At 42.1% G+C, this 17,239-nt stretch overlaps 1 protein-coding gene across 1 annotated transcript; it reads right to left on the reverse strand.

The window, feature by feature from the left end:
• Window positions 1-1,594: 1,594 nt before the first annotated feature.
• LOC115102644 (Krueppel-like factor 15) lies at window positions 1,595-15,119 on the reverse strand. Its single transcript, XM_029622794.2, has 3 exons — window positions 14,907-15,119; window positions 11,512-12,778; window positions 1,595-5,242 (listed from the first exon to the last, which is right to left on the reverse strand). Exons 2-3 carry the CDS (start codon window positions 12,690-12,692, stop codon window positions 5,074-5,076), a joined length of 1,350 nt encoding a protein of 449 aa, XP_029478654.1. The 5' UTR covers window positions 12,693-12,778; window positions 14,907-15,119; the 3' UTR covers window positions 1,595-5,073.
• Between the last annotated feature and the right edge of the window lie 2,120 nt (window positions 15,120-17,239).

The following is a 17,239-nucleotide window of genomic DNA, read 5'->3' on the forward strand; positions in this document are numbered from 1 at the left end:
AGCTGTGTATATTGAAATCACAGCCATTCAAATCATGCCATTGATGTAGAAGGGTCATTCCACCAATTAGGTGCCTTTTGAAAAGTGTAATAAAGAGCATACTCTCAACTTAATAAAAACAAAAAAAAGTTTTCCCATCTGAATCCCCTTGTGACAGGGGGAATGGAAGCTTGTTGTGTGCAACAGGGATTGGCAATCTTCACAAATAAATAAGAAATTGTAAAAATATTTTGAGCCTGTCGATCTATGGGTAACAGTGTTGACGTGTTATGCTCAACCTGCTCAGTTTTTCACCACAAAACACCAGAAAATTGCCATAAAGAGTAGAAGCAGCTCACCTGCTTACTCTATGATTTGACTATTAGATGTAAAACAGTTGTTTATAAAAAACATTTTTTTTAGAAGGAATAGTTTCACCATATTAAAATGAGATTTCAGTTCACATAACAGGGTTTACCTTAAAATAAAGAACAGACATAAATGAATCCCTAATCACATGGAATAAATACTCATCTTCAGAAATGACTTTGTTAAAGCAACAAAATCATTTGGGATTTACAATGATGGTGAAACTTGGGAGAAATGTTGGGATTAAGTGGGTTAAAATCTTCCAAGAAGTGACACGGTTGCCGGAGGGACAGATTTATTGAACTCTCCATGTGGTCTATATTAAACGACACTTCGTTTAATATAACATGCTTTTAAAATTCAATATTGGTGCATAATTTCTACATAAAATATCAAAGGACGCAAAAAGTACCCAGTGGTCTCCTATGCCAGAGATCAACACAGTGGTGTCTGAACATCAAGCAGAATGACAACACTCCCTTTGTATAGCCTGAAGACAGGAACAGGGCTGAAGATACTAGGCCTGAAATCAGAATGGCCCCCAAACAGATGTCTTGAATTAAGTCCTCCTGCATCCCAGAATGCCTCTAAACCATAGCGGCTCATAAATCAATGTGGGCTACATAAATAACAGCATCATATAGTCAGGCGTGCTCTCTCTGTTTATACAGAATGACTCAGCAAATGTGTGGCTGGCAAACATGCCTGCAGTGAGACCCATCCAGCCTCCCATTAAAGAAGTAGTTAAATGCACATAGGGCCAAGGAGAGGGAGCATGAGAGAGTGGGAGAAAACGAGTGAGTGCTCCATGAATGCTTGCCATATGGTGTACATCTTATTCTGGCATTCCTCGAGTTTTCCAGCTTAATAAAGTTTCTTGTCTAGCTTTAAAAAAATGTTTTTCCAACCAACTCACTCGGAAGCAAGGATATCAAACAAGCCTGAAAACAAAAGCTTATTTGAGAAACCAAACGGTCCACTGGAGAGACCCATGGCCATAAAGGGTAATAAGAGCATATCACTGTACCCTTGTGTTGTTTGACTGTTTTCCCCCTGTTGGTAGTGTAATAGCAGATTATGATGAATGCTAAAGATAAAGAGTAGGCATTACAGTGATAGAAAGCAGGGAGTCACGCAAAAATGGAATGACAACAACATACCTTGCATCAATGACCACAGATTATTTTTGGACAACAAAGCTCTAACTAGACCAAATATGGAAAAAAGGAACACCAAGCATAACTACTTTATGTTTTGGGTTTGGTTTATTTGTAAATGCATCTTAAGTATTCAGACCCCTCTTAACAAAGAAAAATATATCATATCTATATAATATATCATTCATTGTCATTATGTACACTTCTTTACATTTTTGCACTAGAAATTTACACAATCCCAGAAATGATAAGAATAATATTTCTGTGTCTTTTAGATGCATCTAGCGACAGTATATACATACATTCATGGGTTAAAATAACACCGTTTAAAAACAAAAAAAGCCTTTCAAATTGAATGAAAGGAATGCATTCTTATAAGCATACTATTCTCCCTATACCTCTTAGGTTCAGATATTGATAATACATAAAGGACATGCCATCAAAGACAGTGCAGTTTTTGCAGAGGGAAAATACTCAAACACAATACAAATACACAAATACTGTGTTTATAATGGTTTTCGTTTTTCCCCCTACCTAAGCCAATCATGTGTCAGCTGTAGGTAAGGAGGGTAACTACGGCCACGTGCATTGGAGAGATTTCTATGACCATTTACTTTCACGTGTTCAAGAGTAGAGTAACTAATAAATAGCACCATGGTATTCCAGTTCTTATCCACCAAATTCAATCCCTCAGGAGCCTTGGCTTACTTAGCACTGCTATCAATTTGAAGTAGAAGTCACTGTTGGAAGGCTATAGGTTTTTTTCAGTACCATGTGTTGATGACACGAGGCAGACCATTGTGTTGATATTGAGGAGACAGTGAACTCAGGCTAGTGAAGCTAGAATCCCTAAAAAAAACATAGTTCAACTGTTTTACTGAAAACAATGATTACACTGAAATTGATTTCATGGATTGGGTCCTTCATTGCTCCTACACCAGCATTGAATGGAACTGTACATTGATCGACTGTCACTGACATACACACATGTTCTGATTGACATGCTCATATTGGCAGGGTAGACATTCAATGCTCATGTCCTGTAGAGATTTTATACAGCCACCAACTAAGTGCTATAATTATGTTCAAATAGATCCTCAGTACTCAGTTGAGATATTGGCCCCAAAGGACATATGGTGCCTTCGGAAAGTATTCAGACCTTTCTCCACATTTTGTTACGTTATTCGAAAAATGTTTTAAAAATAAAATTCCCTCAATCTACACACAATACTCCATAATGACAAAGCAAAATCATGTTAATATTTTTTTTTAAACAGAAGTATTACATTTACATAAGTATTCAGACCCTTTACTCAGTACTTTGCTAAGGCACCTTTAGCAGCGATTACAGCCTTGAGTGTTCTTGGGTATGACGCTACAAGAATGGCATATGTTCAATCAGTTTCAAGTCTGGGCTCTGGCTGGGCCACTCAAGGACATTCAGAGACTTGACCCAAAGCCACTCCTGTGTTGTTTTGGCTGTGTGCTTAGGGTCGTTGTCCTGTTGGAAAGTAAACCTTAGCCCCCAGTCTGAAGTCCTGAGCGTTCTGGAGCAGTTTTTCACCAAGGATCTCTGTACTTTGCGCCGTTCCTCGATCTTGACTAGTCTCCCAGTACCTGCCACTGAAAAACATCCCCACAGCATGATTCTGCCACCACCATGCTTCACCGTAGTGATGGTGCCAGGTTTCCTCCAGACGTGACGCTTGGCTTTCATGCCAAAGAGTTCAATCTTGGTTTCATCAGACCAGAGAACCTGGTTTCTCATGGTCTGAGAGTCTTTAGGTGCCTTTTGGCAAACTCCTAGTGGGCTGTCATGTGCCTTTTACTGAGGAGTGGCTTCCATCTGGGCTCTCATAAAGGCCTGATTGGTGGAATGCTGCAGAGATGGTTGTCCTTCTGGAAGGTTCTCCCATCCCCAAAGAGGAACTCTAGAGCCTTATCAGAGTGAATATCAGGTTCTTGGTCACCTCCCTGACCAAGGCCCTTCTCCCCTGATTGCTCAGTTTGGCCAGGTGGCCAGCTCTAGAAAGAGTCTTGGTGGTTCCAAACTTCTTCCATTTAAGAATGATGGAGGCCACTTTGTTCTTGGGGACCTTCAATGCTGCAGAAATGTTGGGGTATCCTTCCCCAGATCTGTGCCTTGACACAATCCTGTCTTGGAGCTCTACGGACAATTCCTTCGACCTCGTGGTTTGGTTTTTGCTGTGACGTTCACCGTCAACTGTGGACCTTATATAGACAAGTGTGTGCCTTTCCAAATCATGTCCAATCAATTGAATTTACCACAGGTGGACACTAATCAAGTTGTAGAATAATTTCAAGGATGATCAATGGAAACAGGATGCACCTGAGCTCAATTGTGAATCTCATAGCAAAGGGTCAGAATACTTAAGTAAATAAGGTATTTCTGTATTTCTACATTTGCAAAAATGTCTAAAAACCTGTTTTCGCTTCGCCATTATGGGGTATTGTGTGTAGATTTCTGAGGATTTCTTTTTATTTAATCAATTTTAGAATAAAGCTGTAATGTAACAAAATGTGGAAAAAGATCAGGGGGTCTGAATACTTTCCGAAAGCACTGCATAGTTACAAGGCCAGACACGTGGATGACATTATGATATTCAAATAGCATGAGCTTCAAGAGTCACGGACATAGCACACATTCAACTAAATAAAAAATAACACCTCCTCCAGCTGACGTATACAAATATACAAAAAGAAAACATACAATTATTCAGTACTGATCTAAAGGCCAGTCGGTTCACATATAAACAACGCGCCATAAAACAATGTGCGCATTTCCTTTTTGTTGCACCTCGTTGTACGGCAGTTGGCTGTTCACTGTTAGCTGTTAACTGATCCACATGCCTTTTACCTGGCATGGGTCATCATAGTGCTCCTGTAATGAAAATAGGAGACAGCCTCCACATTTTGCCAGTAGCTTATAATGGCATGATCCTGATAATGATCAGTAGTTCAACATGAACGTTTGAGTATTAATATAAATGTTTTGGTTTAAAGAACTACGTAGTAAAAGTTGAAAACCCCCGTAGGCGATGAGAAGAAGGAATGTTGATGCATTAATTATAGGCAGGTACATCAACAACAATTCATTCAAACCTCAGTGTAAAAATACATTGCATAACAAAACTTTTGTTCGATTCTCAAATCTTATCTTTAAAATTTGAATGACGACAAAAACCCCCCAAAATGAAAGAAAATCTTTTTACAAGACGTAATACACCTGTGAAGATGTCATGTCAAGTAAGAGTTTTTGTTTTGTATCACCCAATAAATTATCACAGGACCACCAACGTGCGTCACACAATCTTGCACAAACACACACATTCACAAACAAAACATTCAAACACTCTCTCTCTTAACCGTTGTTTGAACGTTCAGTCCCACTGTCCCCTCTGCTACATGCCCTCTCCCACATTCATTCCTCCAACTCTCTCTCTCTCTCTCCCACACACAAATATCCTATCCTTGTCTCTCTGTGTGTCCCCTGGCGAGGCCTCAGTCTAGCAGGATGGGGGGAGGGGGGGGGGGGGGGTCAACAGGGTCAGTTTGCAGAGTGCACAGTCCTGTTGCTTCGTGGAAAGCGGTGGACTTTGATGTGTTTGGACAGGTGATCGCTGCGGGCAAACTTCTTCTCGCAGACAGGACACTGGTAAGGCTTCACTCCAGAATGGGAGCGCCGGTGTCTGGAGAGTTCGTCTGACCTTGAGAACCTGAGAGACAGACAGACCAAGAGCACAAAAGACATGAGTCCTATATCAGTCTAACTGTTTGCCATATTAGTCTAACTGTTTGCCACTCTGAGATAAAAAAACAACAACCTTTCTCTGTCTGACTACACAACACAGGATAAAGGATCTTTCCAACACTCTTCAAAAAAAGAGTTCTACCCATATTATAGCTCTACCCATATTTGGGTTTAACACATCTTCACAGAAAAGTCAAACAGATCTGTTTTTGGTCTTCACTCTAATCCCTGGGTAAAGGGTTAACTCATTACTCACAACAGACTCTGTGTGTGTGTGTGTGTGTGTGTGTGTGTGCGCATTGAGGCTATTTAATCTGGAAGAGGGGATTGATTTCCTAACACATCGCAAGCATGCCCTTTTCCCAGGAAGGTGTTAATTCCCAATGGTAACATACTGATTAAAGAGATTTTAAGTAATTCCTAGACATTCATTCCATTGACATTGACCATGAACCATGTTGCAACTGTGCTATTGAGATTAAATAAAAGGATCCCTGCAAGATACGTGGTAATATGGCTACATACACACATGGAATAGTAGGTGCTACATATACTGTATATAACACAGTAGTAAAATGGTTACAATGACTAGGCTACATTAGCAACAGAGGATCGCCTGTATGGGCCTGTATGGGCAGATTCCAAGAACACAGGATGAGATGTTACTATCCTTTGTGCAAGCACTTCCAAGAGTTAATGAACAGTGAGCGTGGTGAAATTTGGGGAGCGCATCGTCAGTAGTGTACCTTTGGTTCCATGGGTGTTTCGGCCTTTCACACTATACACCCTCCCCAAAGGCGGCCAGCGACAGGGTGATGAATCCTACGCTTGGGTCCCATTCCCAATTAGTCATAGGAGTTGCCTTGTTGTTGATAGCCAACATCCCATGTTAGGAAACCTCATTGTAATACTATTATATTACTTATGTACTCTACGTTATGCGTCAGTACCCTCTATACCCCAAAGCTGATATTGTTCTATAACTCCTTCATGTTGAGACATGTTTGAGACAGTTCATTCAGTTGTCTCTGACCGAAACTCAGCTTCACCTTGTCCTCTAAGCTAATAAGCCTTACCTTTAGAACTGTAACTGAAGGGGCCACAAAGGGACCCAACAAACTATTATCTCTTCCTGTATTTTGATATGAAGTATTTCCCTGTAGGAAACTCTAAGGCTATTTTATATACAGTACAAGTCAATTGTTTGAACACACTGACTCATTCCAGGGTTTTCTTTATTTTTTACTATTTTCTACATTGTACAATAATAGTGAATCATGTAGTAACCAGAAAAGTGTCAAACAAATCAAAATATTTTTGTGATTTTATATTCTTCAAAGTAGCCATCCTTTGCCTCAATGACAGCTTTGCACACTCTTGGCATTCTCTCAACCAGCTTCACCTGGAATACTGTTTTGAAGGAGTTCCCACATGTGCTGAGCACTTGTTGGCTGCTTCTCCTTCACTTTGCGGTCCAACTCATCTCAAACCATTTCAATTGGGTTGAGGTCAAGTGATTGTGGAGGCCAGCCCATCTGATGCAGCACTCCATCACTCTCCTTCTTGGTCAAATAGCCCTTACACAGCCTGGAGGTGTGTTGGGTCATTGTCCTGTTGAAAACCAAAAATAGTCCTACTAAGCATAAACCAGATGGGATGGGTCGCTGCAGAATGCTGTGGTAGCCATGCTGGTTAAGTGTGCCTTGAATTTTAAATACATCACTGACAGTGTCACCAGCAAAGCACCCCCACACCATCACTCCTCCTCCTCCATGCTTCATGGTGGGAAAACCACATGTGGAGATCATCTGTTCACCTACTCTGCGTCTCACAAAGACACGGCGGTTGGAACCAAAAATCTCAAATTTGGACTCATCAGACCAAAGGACAGATTTCCACCGGTTTAATGTCAATTGCTCATCTTTCTAGGCCCAAGCAAGTATTTTCTTCTTATTGGTGTCCTTTAGTAGTGGTTTATTTGCAGCAATTCGACTACGAAGGCCTGATTCACCCAGTCTCCTCTGAATAGTTGATGTTGAGATGTGTCTGTTACGTGAACTCTGTGAAGTATTTATTTGGGCTGCAATTTCTGAGGCTGGTAACTCAGAAATGAACTTTTCCTCTGCAGCAGAGGTAACTCTGGGTCTTCCTTTCCTGTGGTGGTCCTCATGAGAGCCAGGTTCATCATTGCGCTTGATGGTTTTTGTGACAGCACTTGAAGAAACTTTCAAAGTTCTGGATTGACTGACCGTCATGTCTTAAAGTAATGATGGACTGTCGTTTCTCTTTGCTTATTTGAGCTGTTCTTGACATAATATGGACTTGGTCTTTTACCAAATAGGGCTTTCTTTTGTACACCAACCCTACCTTGTCAAATTACAACTGATTGGCTCAAATGCATAAGAAGGAAAGAAATTCCACAAACTTTTAATAAGGCACACCTGTTAATTGAAATGCATTCCAGGTGACCTCATGACGCTGTTTAAGAGTACGCTAAGAGTGTGCAAAGCTGTCATCAAGGCAAAGGGTGGCTACTTTGAAGAATCTCCAATATAAAATATATTTCCATTTGTTTAACACTTTTTTGGTTACTATATGATTCCATATGTGTTATTTCCTAGTTTTGACGTCTTCACTATTATTCTACAATGTAGAAAATTGTAAAAATAAAGAAAAACCCTGGAATGAGTAGGTGTGTCCAAACTGTTGACTGGTCCTGTAACTGCTATATGAAACTATGTTATATAAGCAGTGGTTTGGAGGTGATGGAGGTTGGGCTTATGACAGTAAGGCTGCTTGTGGAGCTCCTGTGAGGCAGGGTGGAACACCCAGGCATGGGGAGGGGAGCCATGATTCCCATCACCTCCACAGCTCAGTTAGGCTACACTCTGGCTCTGTTCGAGCTTGTCCCTGATCTCAGCCCTGTAGCATACAGTAATTACTGATAAAGAGCTGGCAAAGGCCAAAAGGAGCAGTCTTACTGTGGTGAAATACAATAACTACCAGTAAATGTCTCCTAAACTGTTTTCCTGTAAACATAATGTACAAACACACTCATGAATGAACACAGATTCCAGTCCACAGTGAGGGACAGTGTTACTCTAGCCACCCTTGTGGCTGTTCTCTCTGCTACTGCACGGATGGCAAGCGATAATGGACCTCTAGCTCAAAGAGGCTCCTAAATAACTTCTACCCCCAAGCCATAAGACTCCTGAACAGCTAATCAAATGGCTACCCAGACTATTTGCATTGAGGGTTACTGTAACTCATGTAAGTCCACAGGGAGGGACAGGGCTACTGTAACTCATGTAAGTCCACAGGGAGGGACAGTGTTACTGTAACTCATGTAAGTCCACAGGGAGGGACAGTGTTACTGTAACTCATGTAAGTCCACAGGGAGGGACAGGGTTACTGTAACTCATGTAAGTCCACAGGGCGGGACAGTGTTACTGTAACTCATGTAAGTCCACAGGGAGGGACAGTGTTACTGTAACTCATGTAAGTCCACAGGGAGTGACAGGGTTACTGTAACTCATGTAAGTCCACAGGGAGGGACAGGGTTACTGTAACTCATGTAAGTCCACAGGGAGTGACAGGGTTACTGTAACTCATGTAAGTCCACAGGGAGGGACAGGGTTACTGTAACTCATGTAAGTCCACAGGGAGTGACAGGGTTACTGTAACTCATGTAAGTCCACAGGGAGGGGCAGTGTTACTGTAACTCATGTAAGTCCACAGGGAGGGACAGGGTTACTGTAACTCATGTAAGTCCACAGGGAGGGACAGGGTTACTGTAACTCATGTAAGTCCACAGGGAGTGACAGGGTTACTGTAACTCATGTAAGTCCACAGGGAAGGACAGGGTTACTGTAACTCATGTAAGTCCACAGGGAGTGACAGGGTTACTGTAACTCATGTAAGTCCACAGGGAGGGGCAGTGTTACTGTAACTCATGTAAGTCCACAGGGAGGGACAGGGTTACTGTAACTCATGTAAGTCCACAGGGAGTGACAGGGTTACTGTAACTCATGTAAGTCCACAGGGAGTGACAGGGTTACTGTAACTCATGTAAGTCCACAGGGAGGGACAGGGTTACTGTAACTCATGTAAGTCCACAGGGAGGGGCAGTGTTACTGTAACTCATGTAAGTCCACAGGGAGGGACAGGGTTACTGTAACTCAGTGCATGAGTATGAAGGCTCCTCAATTTTGCTAAAAGATAACAACTTCAGCCAACTACATAAGAAGTTCCAATTGCACACAACTATCCAGCTCTTGGGACCTTCATTAAGCTACAATTACAGAATCCCGCACACAGCAACCCCAAAGCACTTTAGTTCGAAATTTGAAGAATGGACACTAAGGAACAATATAATCATATCTTATTTTTAAAAAACTTTTTACTGTAAGTTGAATCGGATACAAAAACAAGACAAACCCTTTTTTCAGAGCACCATGGTGTTTTCACAATAAACAGTTTGGGTTCAAACATACTGTCCACTAGTAATCCCATACCAATGTTCCCCTGCAACTCTGTACTGACGTGAAAGTGTGAGTACAACAGTTTAAATGTGTTTGTGCCTATCTATGCTTGCCTGCATGCATGTACCGTATATATTGTGTGTGTGATAAAACGCAAAAGGATCCACAGCGTTATAGTACATGTGTCATTTGGTTTTATGGACATGAAGAGAATCAGAGGAATGTCAAAAACACTTTCTTTCATTACAACACAAGTCACTCAAATTGCAGATGGCTGGAGGTGCAAATTTCCCAAGCTCACATCCATTTCCTGACCAGGACGACGTAAGGAGGAGGGTTCCCTCAGACAGAGAGCAGCCTCTGAAGGCCACACTGTGCCCTGGGGGAGGTGGGTGGATACAACAGGCCCAGGGCAGTCCTGTCCCAGGGCAGACTGCTGAGCACTGCCAATCTTATCAGACTGGAGAACCAGCTATTCTGTGTTTAGTATTTAGTTGTGCAACTGTGTCGGGTGAAGAGGTTAGGGAGATGGATTGAAGACCAAAGGGCAGCAAGTTCATGGTCCATACAATAGGTTGAACTTTGGTTGTTGAAGAATTAACTGGATTTCCTATTTGTGGGATTACATATCTGGCTGGTGAATGAATGATATGCAGGTTGACGTTTATTGTCATGAGTCTTGTCCTGGTGGTCCTGAGTGATTTCCTCTTAGATAGGCCAGCAGCAAAGTCAAAATTGGCTGTATTGTAAAAATTCATGAAAACAAAAATGTGTGTTTTGGTCTTAATTTAAGGTTAGGCAATTAGGGTTATCAGGGTGGTTATGGTTAGGGTTTGGTTTAAAATCAGATTTGATAATTTTGTGGCTATGCCAGCTAGTGACCACTCTGCAGAGCTGCCTCCAGAACAAGATTCATGACGAAAAACACCAAACTGCGAATAATATGGGACAAATACATGCTTTATGCTTGCTGAGTGAGTAGAAACAAAGAAACGTGTTTAAAACTCCTTTGGCCATTATTTGGTCATGGATTATAATCTAATTAGTACGCCAGAAAGTCAGTCAAAGTGCGGCTTGGTACCAAAACTTTTATATCTTGATTTTGCAAGTGTGCAACAGAGTACAGATAGAGAGCAAACAGAGAGACAGCTACTGTAGAGGGAGCAAAGTCTGCCCACACTTCAAAGGCCTTAATCTAATCTCAAACTCTGCAATATAGACGAAAACAAACCGATATGGAGACAACGAGAGAGCATGAGAAGAGAACAAATTATATATGGATTTTAATTGAGGGAAACTAATCATTTTAGTTCTTCATCATATCCAATCAAAATTACGTAAATCTTAATGATATTTTCTCTGAAAATTCAGCTCTGCGTTTTGCAAAACAGCTGCAGGGATGGACTTTGAATGGAATCATATCTCTCCCTGGTAATCAGCCAGCAAAGGAAGTTGATAACCATGTTAACTTCTGTGAAGAATTGACTCATCTCAGATAATACAACCACAGTCAACAGAGATGGTTGCATACTCTGTTGCTTCTGCAACTAAAACAATGACTGGTGTCCCTAAACTGTCATACCTGGATGGACCATCCCATTGACAGCTGAACAGCAACCCTGTCACGCCTGGACTTCACTTTGAACACACAGTGCATATAGTCACATGAATAACCCCACACTGAGTATACCTATGAGCTCCACCTGTGAAGTCTGACTCTAACCCAACCTATAACGTGCTTGAACCCACTCACCTCCATCCACAGCCAGGCCAGGTGCAGGCAAAGGGCTTCTCCCCAGTGTGCCTCCTCAGGTGGGCCTTCAGGTGGCTGCTCTTAGTGTACATCTTGGCACATCCAGGGAAAGTACACTTATGCATTTTTATAAGGTCCGCTACCGAGCTCTTCTGGGACTTCTGTCCTCCCACCAGGATCCCTGCAGCCTGGCCACCTGCAAACCCACCCTCCCCGGGACCCAGGGGCTTGGCGGCTATGGGTACGGGTGCGATGCGCACAAATTTGGAAGATGTGCCATTGAGATTAGCTGGGGACATCAGCTGGGGCACCAGGGCAAAAGTCTGGCCCTGGATGTTGACCAGGAGCTGGGCAATTTTGATGTCTGAGGTGGGCTGGGTGGTCTGCTGTGATACTGGTGTTGGTATCGCACCTGGGATTGGCTCTTGCTTAATCTGGATTGGTTGAATCTGCAGGATGACAGGCGACCCCTCTACTGATGCTGGTGTCCCAGCACTGTCTTCCTGTTTAATCCCACTACAAACGTTGGAGTCTGTTATCGGGGATGTTGGTGTGTGTTTGGTCTCTGTGGTGAGGTCAGTAGCACCGGCAACAGGTACTGCTTGGTCTGAGTGCGCTAGCCCAGGCACTGACCCTGTCACCTGACTGCTAACATCCAACATCCCACCCTCGCAAGCCTCATTCTTCAACGCCACCACCTCCATATTCTCCTCCAGGAACTCCTCTATCTCCTCCAGGGTGGGCTGAAACAGCAGCCCTATGTGATCATCCAGGTCCGCTGGGAACTCAGGAAACTCAAAGCACTCCTCTTTGGTTGTCGGAGACAGGCGGTCCCTCTTTGACTCCCATGCTAGACCCATGGGGAGGATGGGTGGTACTGAGGGGGATAGAGAGGGAGTAACTCCACGTCTCAGTGTGGCCTGGGAGAGCAGGAAGTCCAGGAGACCGTCCTGGCTCTCTCCACTGCTGCTGCCGCTGCCATAGCTGGAACCCAGCACCTGGGACTCAGGGCTGGAGCAGGAGCGGGCGCTGGACGAGTCACTCAGGTCGTCCTCTGAGAACGGGGAGGACAGTGCCTGGTACACACCCGTGTCTGTCACCATGTCCGATGCGTGATGGTCTGCCGGAGAGTTGGCGTAATACATGAAGGTCTCCTCGCCTATCGGCAAGTGATCCACCATTCCTGTTCTGTGCCAGTCACAGCTCTGCTAGCTCCCCTCTGGTTTATACTAGTTATAAGTGTATTATTCAGTTTCTCCTCTTCTCCCTAGAAAAGAGGAATAGATGTCCATCATGTGTGAAAAATGGCATGGCAATGGAGAAAATGACAAGAAAGAGAGATCATTTTATCCTCCGCTATAACAACAATAACTCAAGAGTCATAAGGATAGTTATATAGCACTTCTATAACACTCCCTCTTGCACCAGAGCATGAGCCTGCCTGGGGGTTTAGAACAGCGTTTCCCAACTCCAGTCCTCCAGTACCCCTAACAGCACACATTTTTGTTGTAACCCCAGACAAGCACACCTGATTCAACTTGTCAGCTAATCATCAAGCCCTCAATGATCTGAATCTGGTGAGTTTGTCCAGGGCTAAAACAAGCATGTGTGTTGGGAGTACTTGAGGAGCTGTGAGCAACTGGTTTAGCCAGTAAATATTAGCTGGCCTGCCGGGGGTTAATGGGTTCTTATGAAACCTCAGCTTGGGCATGGAGCAATGCCACTGAACTTTTTGTTGTTGTTGATGATTTTTTGAGTTTAAAAAAAAAAGAGAGTTGTTTTGCACGTCAGGAGTGTCCTTATAGCCGTTCCAATTTAAAGAGTATGTTTCCACTTCACTTTCACGTGGTCGTAAAAACCAAGGTCGAAAAAAGATGACCACAACAATTGACAAAGCTTTTCTTCTAGATATACAGGTAACTGACAAAATAAAGGAAACACCAACATAAAGTGTCTTAGCATTGGGCCACCATGAGCCAGAACAGCTTCAATGCACCTTGGCACGGCGGTGGAAAACTCTTGTCTTGGTGCCGCTCCAGAATCTCCAATAAGTGTTTAATTGGGTTGAGATCTTGTGACTGAGACAGCCATGGCATATGGTTTACATAGTTTCAATGCTCAACAAACCATTCAGTGACCACTCGTGCTCTGTGGATAGGGGAATAGCCATGGTAGCCAAAATAACGGCCCAAATAATAGCCTTCCCAGCATTTTCATAGATGAACCCAAGCATGATGGGATGTTAATTGCATAATTAAGTCAGGAAGCACACTTGTGTGGAAGCACCTGCTTTCAATATAATTTGTATCCCTCATTTACTCAAGTGTTTCCATTATTTTTTGGCAGTTACCAGTTACATTGCAATACTAGCCTAGTGTAATAGTAGGCCTAGTCTAATTCCCGTAGGTTACTACAGGGCAGGCAACAGCTGCTGTCAACTTAACTTGTCAGCTTCAAATAATAGGCTTGCTTAACCACACATTTCAGTGCATTTTATCATCAAGTATTGGGCAACTTATTTTTCCACTATTCATTTGAATAATATTTTTATATGTTGGTGTATTTTGTCTTCCAAGTAATATCCGCTTGGTATTTTATATTCCTTGGGCAAACGTAAGAAAAACTTGTCTGTAAAATCGAAGAGATTTTGTTGGCAATGATTATCTGCCATTGGCTTTAATCATTATTAAAACTTAACTGTATTACACTGTACTAAATGTGGGTGCTTGAAACTAGTTGAGCGCCCCCTTCCGTAGACCTAGAGCCTTCAGTGATTTGACCGATAATAACCTGCACATCATAAAAGCGTTGACAGCGTTGACTTGGCTACAACCAATACTTTGAATGGATCGGGCTGGGTGCAATTCACTTCTGTCATACTAGTAGCCTATTTGAATAAACCAAAATATTATTTAAAAATACGTAGCAGATAAAATGGTAACAACTAGACAACTATGGTGTAGGCAATGTTAAAGAGATGTACATTGTAGGCCTAACTACATTGATACCATGTGACAGTCTCCCTCATTCCCTTTCTGTGAGAAACATTTTTCTAGTTGAATTCAATAACCTATGCATCTAAAATATAGCCTATCCAAAGTAGTGCCATTTTGATGCGCATACCTACGGTGAAAAATATGTCCGTACACTATACAGTGCACCTTATGTCCACATACTCAACATAAGCCTGTTCATTCGACGTAGCAGTTTTCCCCTACTGTGTGCGCCCCATAGGCAGAAAGCATGGAGCACCATGCGTCCTCTCGACGTAAACATGTTGTAATGTCCAGTGCAGCGATGGCCGAGCGAGCGCACCGGAAGACTCACGCACTAGTGCGTTTTCTACCATCACTTCCCATGTTAAACACTATTTACGGCATCGATTATACACTTACCTTTATGTATCGAGAGAAATGTTGTCCTTTCACCAAGTCTTAGTAAGAGATCACTTCTCCGGTGGCGAGATGACGTCAATAGTCAATAGGGTTGTGGATAACCCCTTGAGAGGAGCCTCTCATCGCAATGCCGAGCCGTAGAGCTGGAGCTACGATCTACTGTGGTAGTAGTACACCGTTACATGATTGGTGCTGTGTAGCTTATAAATAAAATAAGGGGTTGGCAGTTGGTTTATGAAGGCTCGTCTGCTCTGCTCTTAGTATTGGTTGACAACGCTTGGAGGCTGGGCTCCAAATTTGTCGTCAATAAACTCTCTACAGACAGACTCTTAACTACGTTCACATCAACAGTTTTTATATTAGTAGAGTCATACAGTATATATATATATAAAAAAAACACACGACAGCTATGATGGAAACAGGAAGTGTCGGTGCAATAATGTAAATGCAGACAGATAATTAGTTTGTTCGGCAGGTGGGACCTTTTAGTTAACTTCGATACAATGTTTTTAAATACATATTTGCGCATAAAGGCGTTTCCACCGCCATTTCTCGCAAATATTGATTTAATAACCATTGTATCAAAGTAAACTTGGAATCATGCGATGATATGGTGTGTGTTCCTCCCACTACGACTCGTGAAACTATGCAGTTTATTAGGCTACGTATTAAATCAACAATGATGAACTTCACAAGGTGATGAAAGTGCACGGTGATCTTGATGCTCCTTTCCAATACATTATTCTGATGACATGATGATCGATGGTTGACTGCCGTTTGACAAATAAAAATATTCTCGCTCTTATCCATATGAATTTCATCACGTAGACTAGCCTACCTGCACAGCCTACGGGTACTGTATCTGCGAGCCTTTGGCTATAGCGCACGTGCCAAGACCAGAGTAGGAACATTTGCTATTTAATGCAACAGTTTTTGTGACAAAACTATTGGTTGAGTTGAAAATGCATGGAAATATATTCAACTTTAGATTTTTATTAGGTACATAAACACTTCAATGAAGTACATGTTGTGTACACTAGGTCATCACGTACTCTATCAATCAATCACATTTATGTATAAAGCCCTTTTTTTTTTACATCAGCAGATGTCACAAAGTGCTTATACAGAAACCCAGTTTAAAACCCCAAACAGCAAGTAGTGCAGATGTAGAAGCATGGTCGCTAGGAAAAACTCCCTAGAATGGCAGGAACCTAGGTAGAAACCTAGATAGGAACCAGGCTCTGAGGGGTGGCCAGTCCTCTTCTGGCTGTGCTGGGTGGAGATTTTATTATATATTATATTATATATATGAGTACATGGCCATTAAGGCCAGATTGTTCTTCAAGATGTTCAAACGTTCATTGATGACAAGCCTGGTCAAATAATAATCACAGTGGTTGTAGAGGATGCAACTGGTTATTTATCCGTAACAAGTACATTTGCCTGAAACACACCACTGGTGGGGAAATGCTCATTTTCTTTATGCGGATTCTAGAATCTGTTGCCAATTGGATGGAAACGTAGCTACTGCAAATAAATTAATGCCCTCTTATCATCCTGCAGCTAAAACGCAATAGATTTGATTTGATTTGAATAGAGACTGTTGGAAACATTTATGCAATCATAGGGAATAACACACATAGAAATCGATTTAATTCTAAGAACATATGTGTTTGTATCTAAAATTGATCGTGCTCCATAAAATAAATGTAATCTAGCAGATCTGGTCATGGGCAATTTGTACACTGCAATAAATAAATAAACAATTATTATTAGGTAACCAGTTCCTCAGCCTTTGTTTTTTGCCCAAATATAATTTTTGCATACATTTTCTCATGGTGGAGCTAAATTTGGGTGAAAAGTTGCATAAACTAAGTTGAGTAAATTCATATTCAGGTGAAACAACTAGATTTAAAGTGCCTCCTGACTGCTCCTTGAGGTCAGTGCCACGTCTATGGCACAGTACAAAAGTGTAATGAAAGAGTATAAGGCAGGCTATACTCCACAGTGGCAGGTCTATATTTCCCATACAGATGAAATCTCTCCGGATTAGTTAACCAGCTAATGGTATCTTCAGGGAGCACCAGATTACACATGGGTGATTACCGAATAACATGGGAGTAAAAGTCTCACACTGGTCGTTCTTTCTCCCCACTAAATAAATTGTTTCGGATTGGTTAAGGGACATGTTGTTTCAATAGCCTACTCACAGATCCCTGCACGTTAGCTTATTGATTGCATAAGAAATAATAACATGTGATAACATAGCAATTGCATGATGGATTTAGTACATTTGAAATGGTAATCTTCTCTCTAGACAGGATTACTCTAAT

This window comes from Oncorhynchus nerka, linkage group LG20 (assembly GCF_034236695.1).
Source record: "Oncorhynchus nerka isolate Pitt River linkage group LG20, Oner_Uvic_2.0, whole genome shotgun sequence".
Classification (NCBI taxonomy): domain Eukaryota; kingdom Metazoa; phylum Chordata; class Actinopteri; order Salmoniformes; family Salmonidae; genus Oncorhynchus; species Oncorhynchus nerka.

Coding starts and splice junctions, on each gene's coding strand:
- LOC115102644 (XM_029622794.2), bottom strand. CDS start 12,692: ATGGTGGATCACTTGCCGATAGGCGAGGAGACCTTCATGTATTACGCC. Junction 5,243..11,511: donor TGGCCTGGCTGTGGATGGAG/GTGAGTGGGTTC, acceptor TCTGTCTCTCAG/GTTCTCAAGGTCAGACGAAC.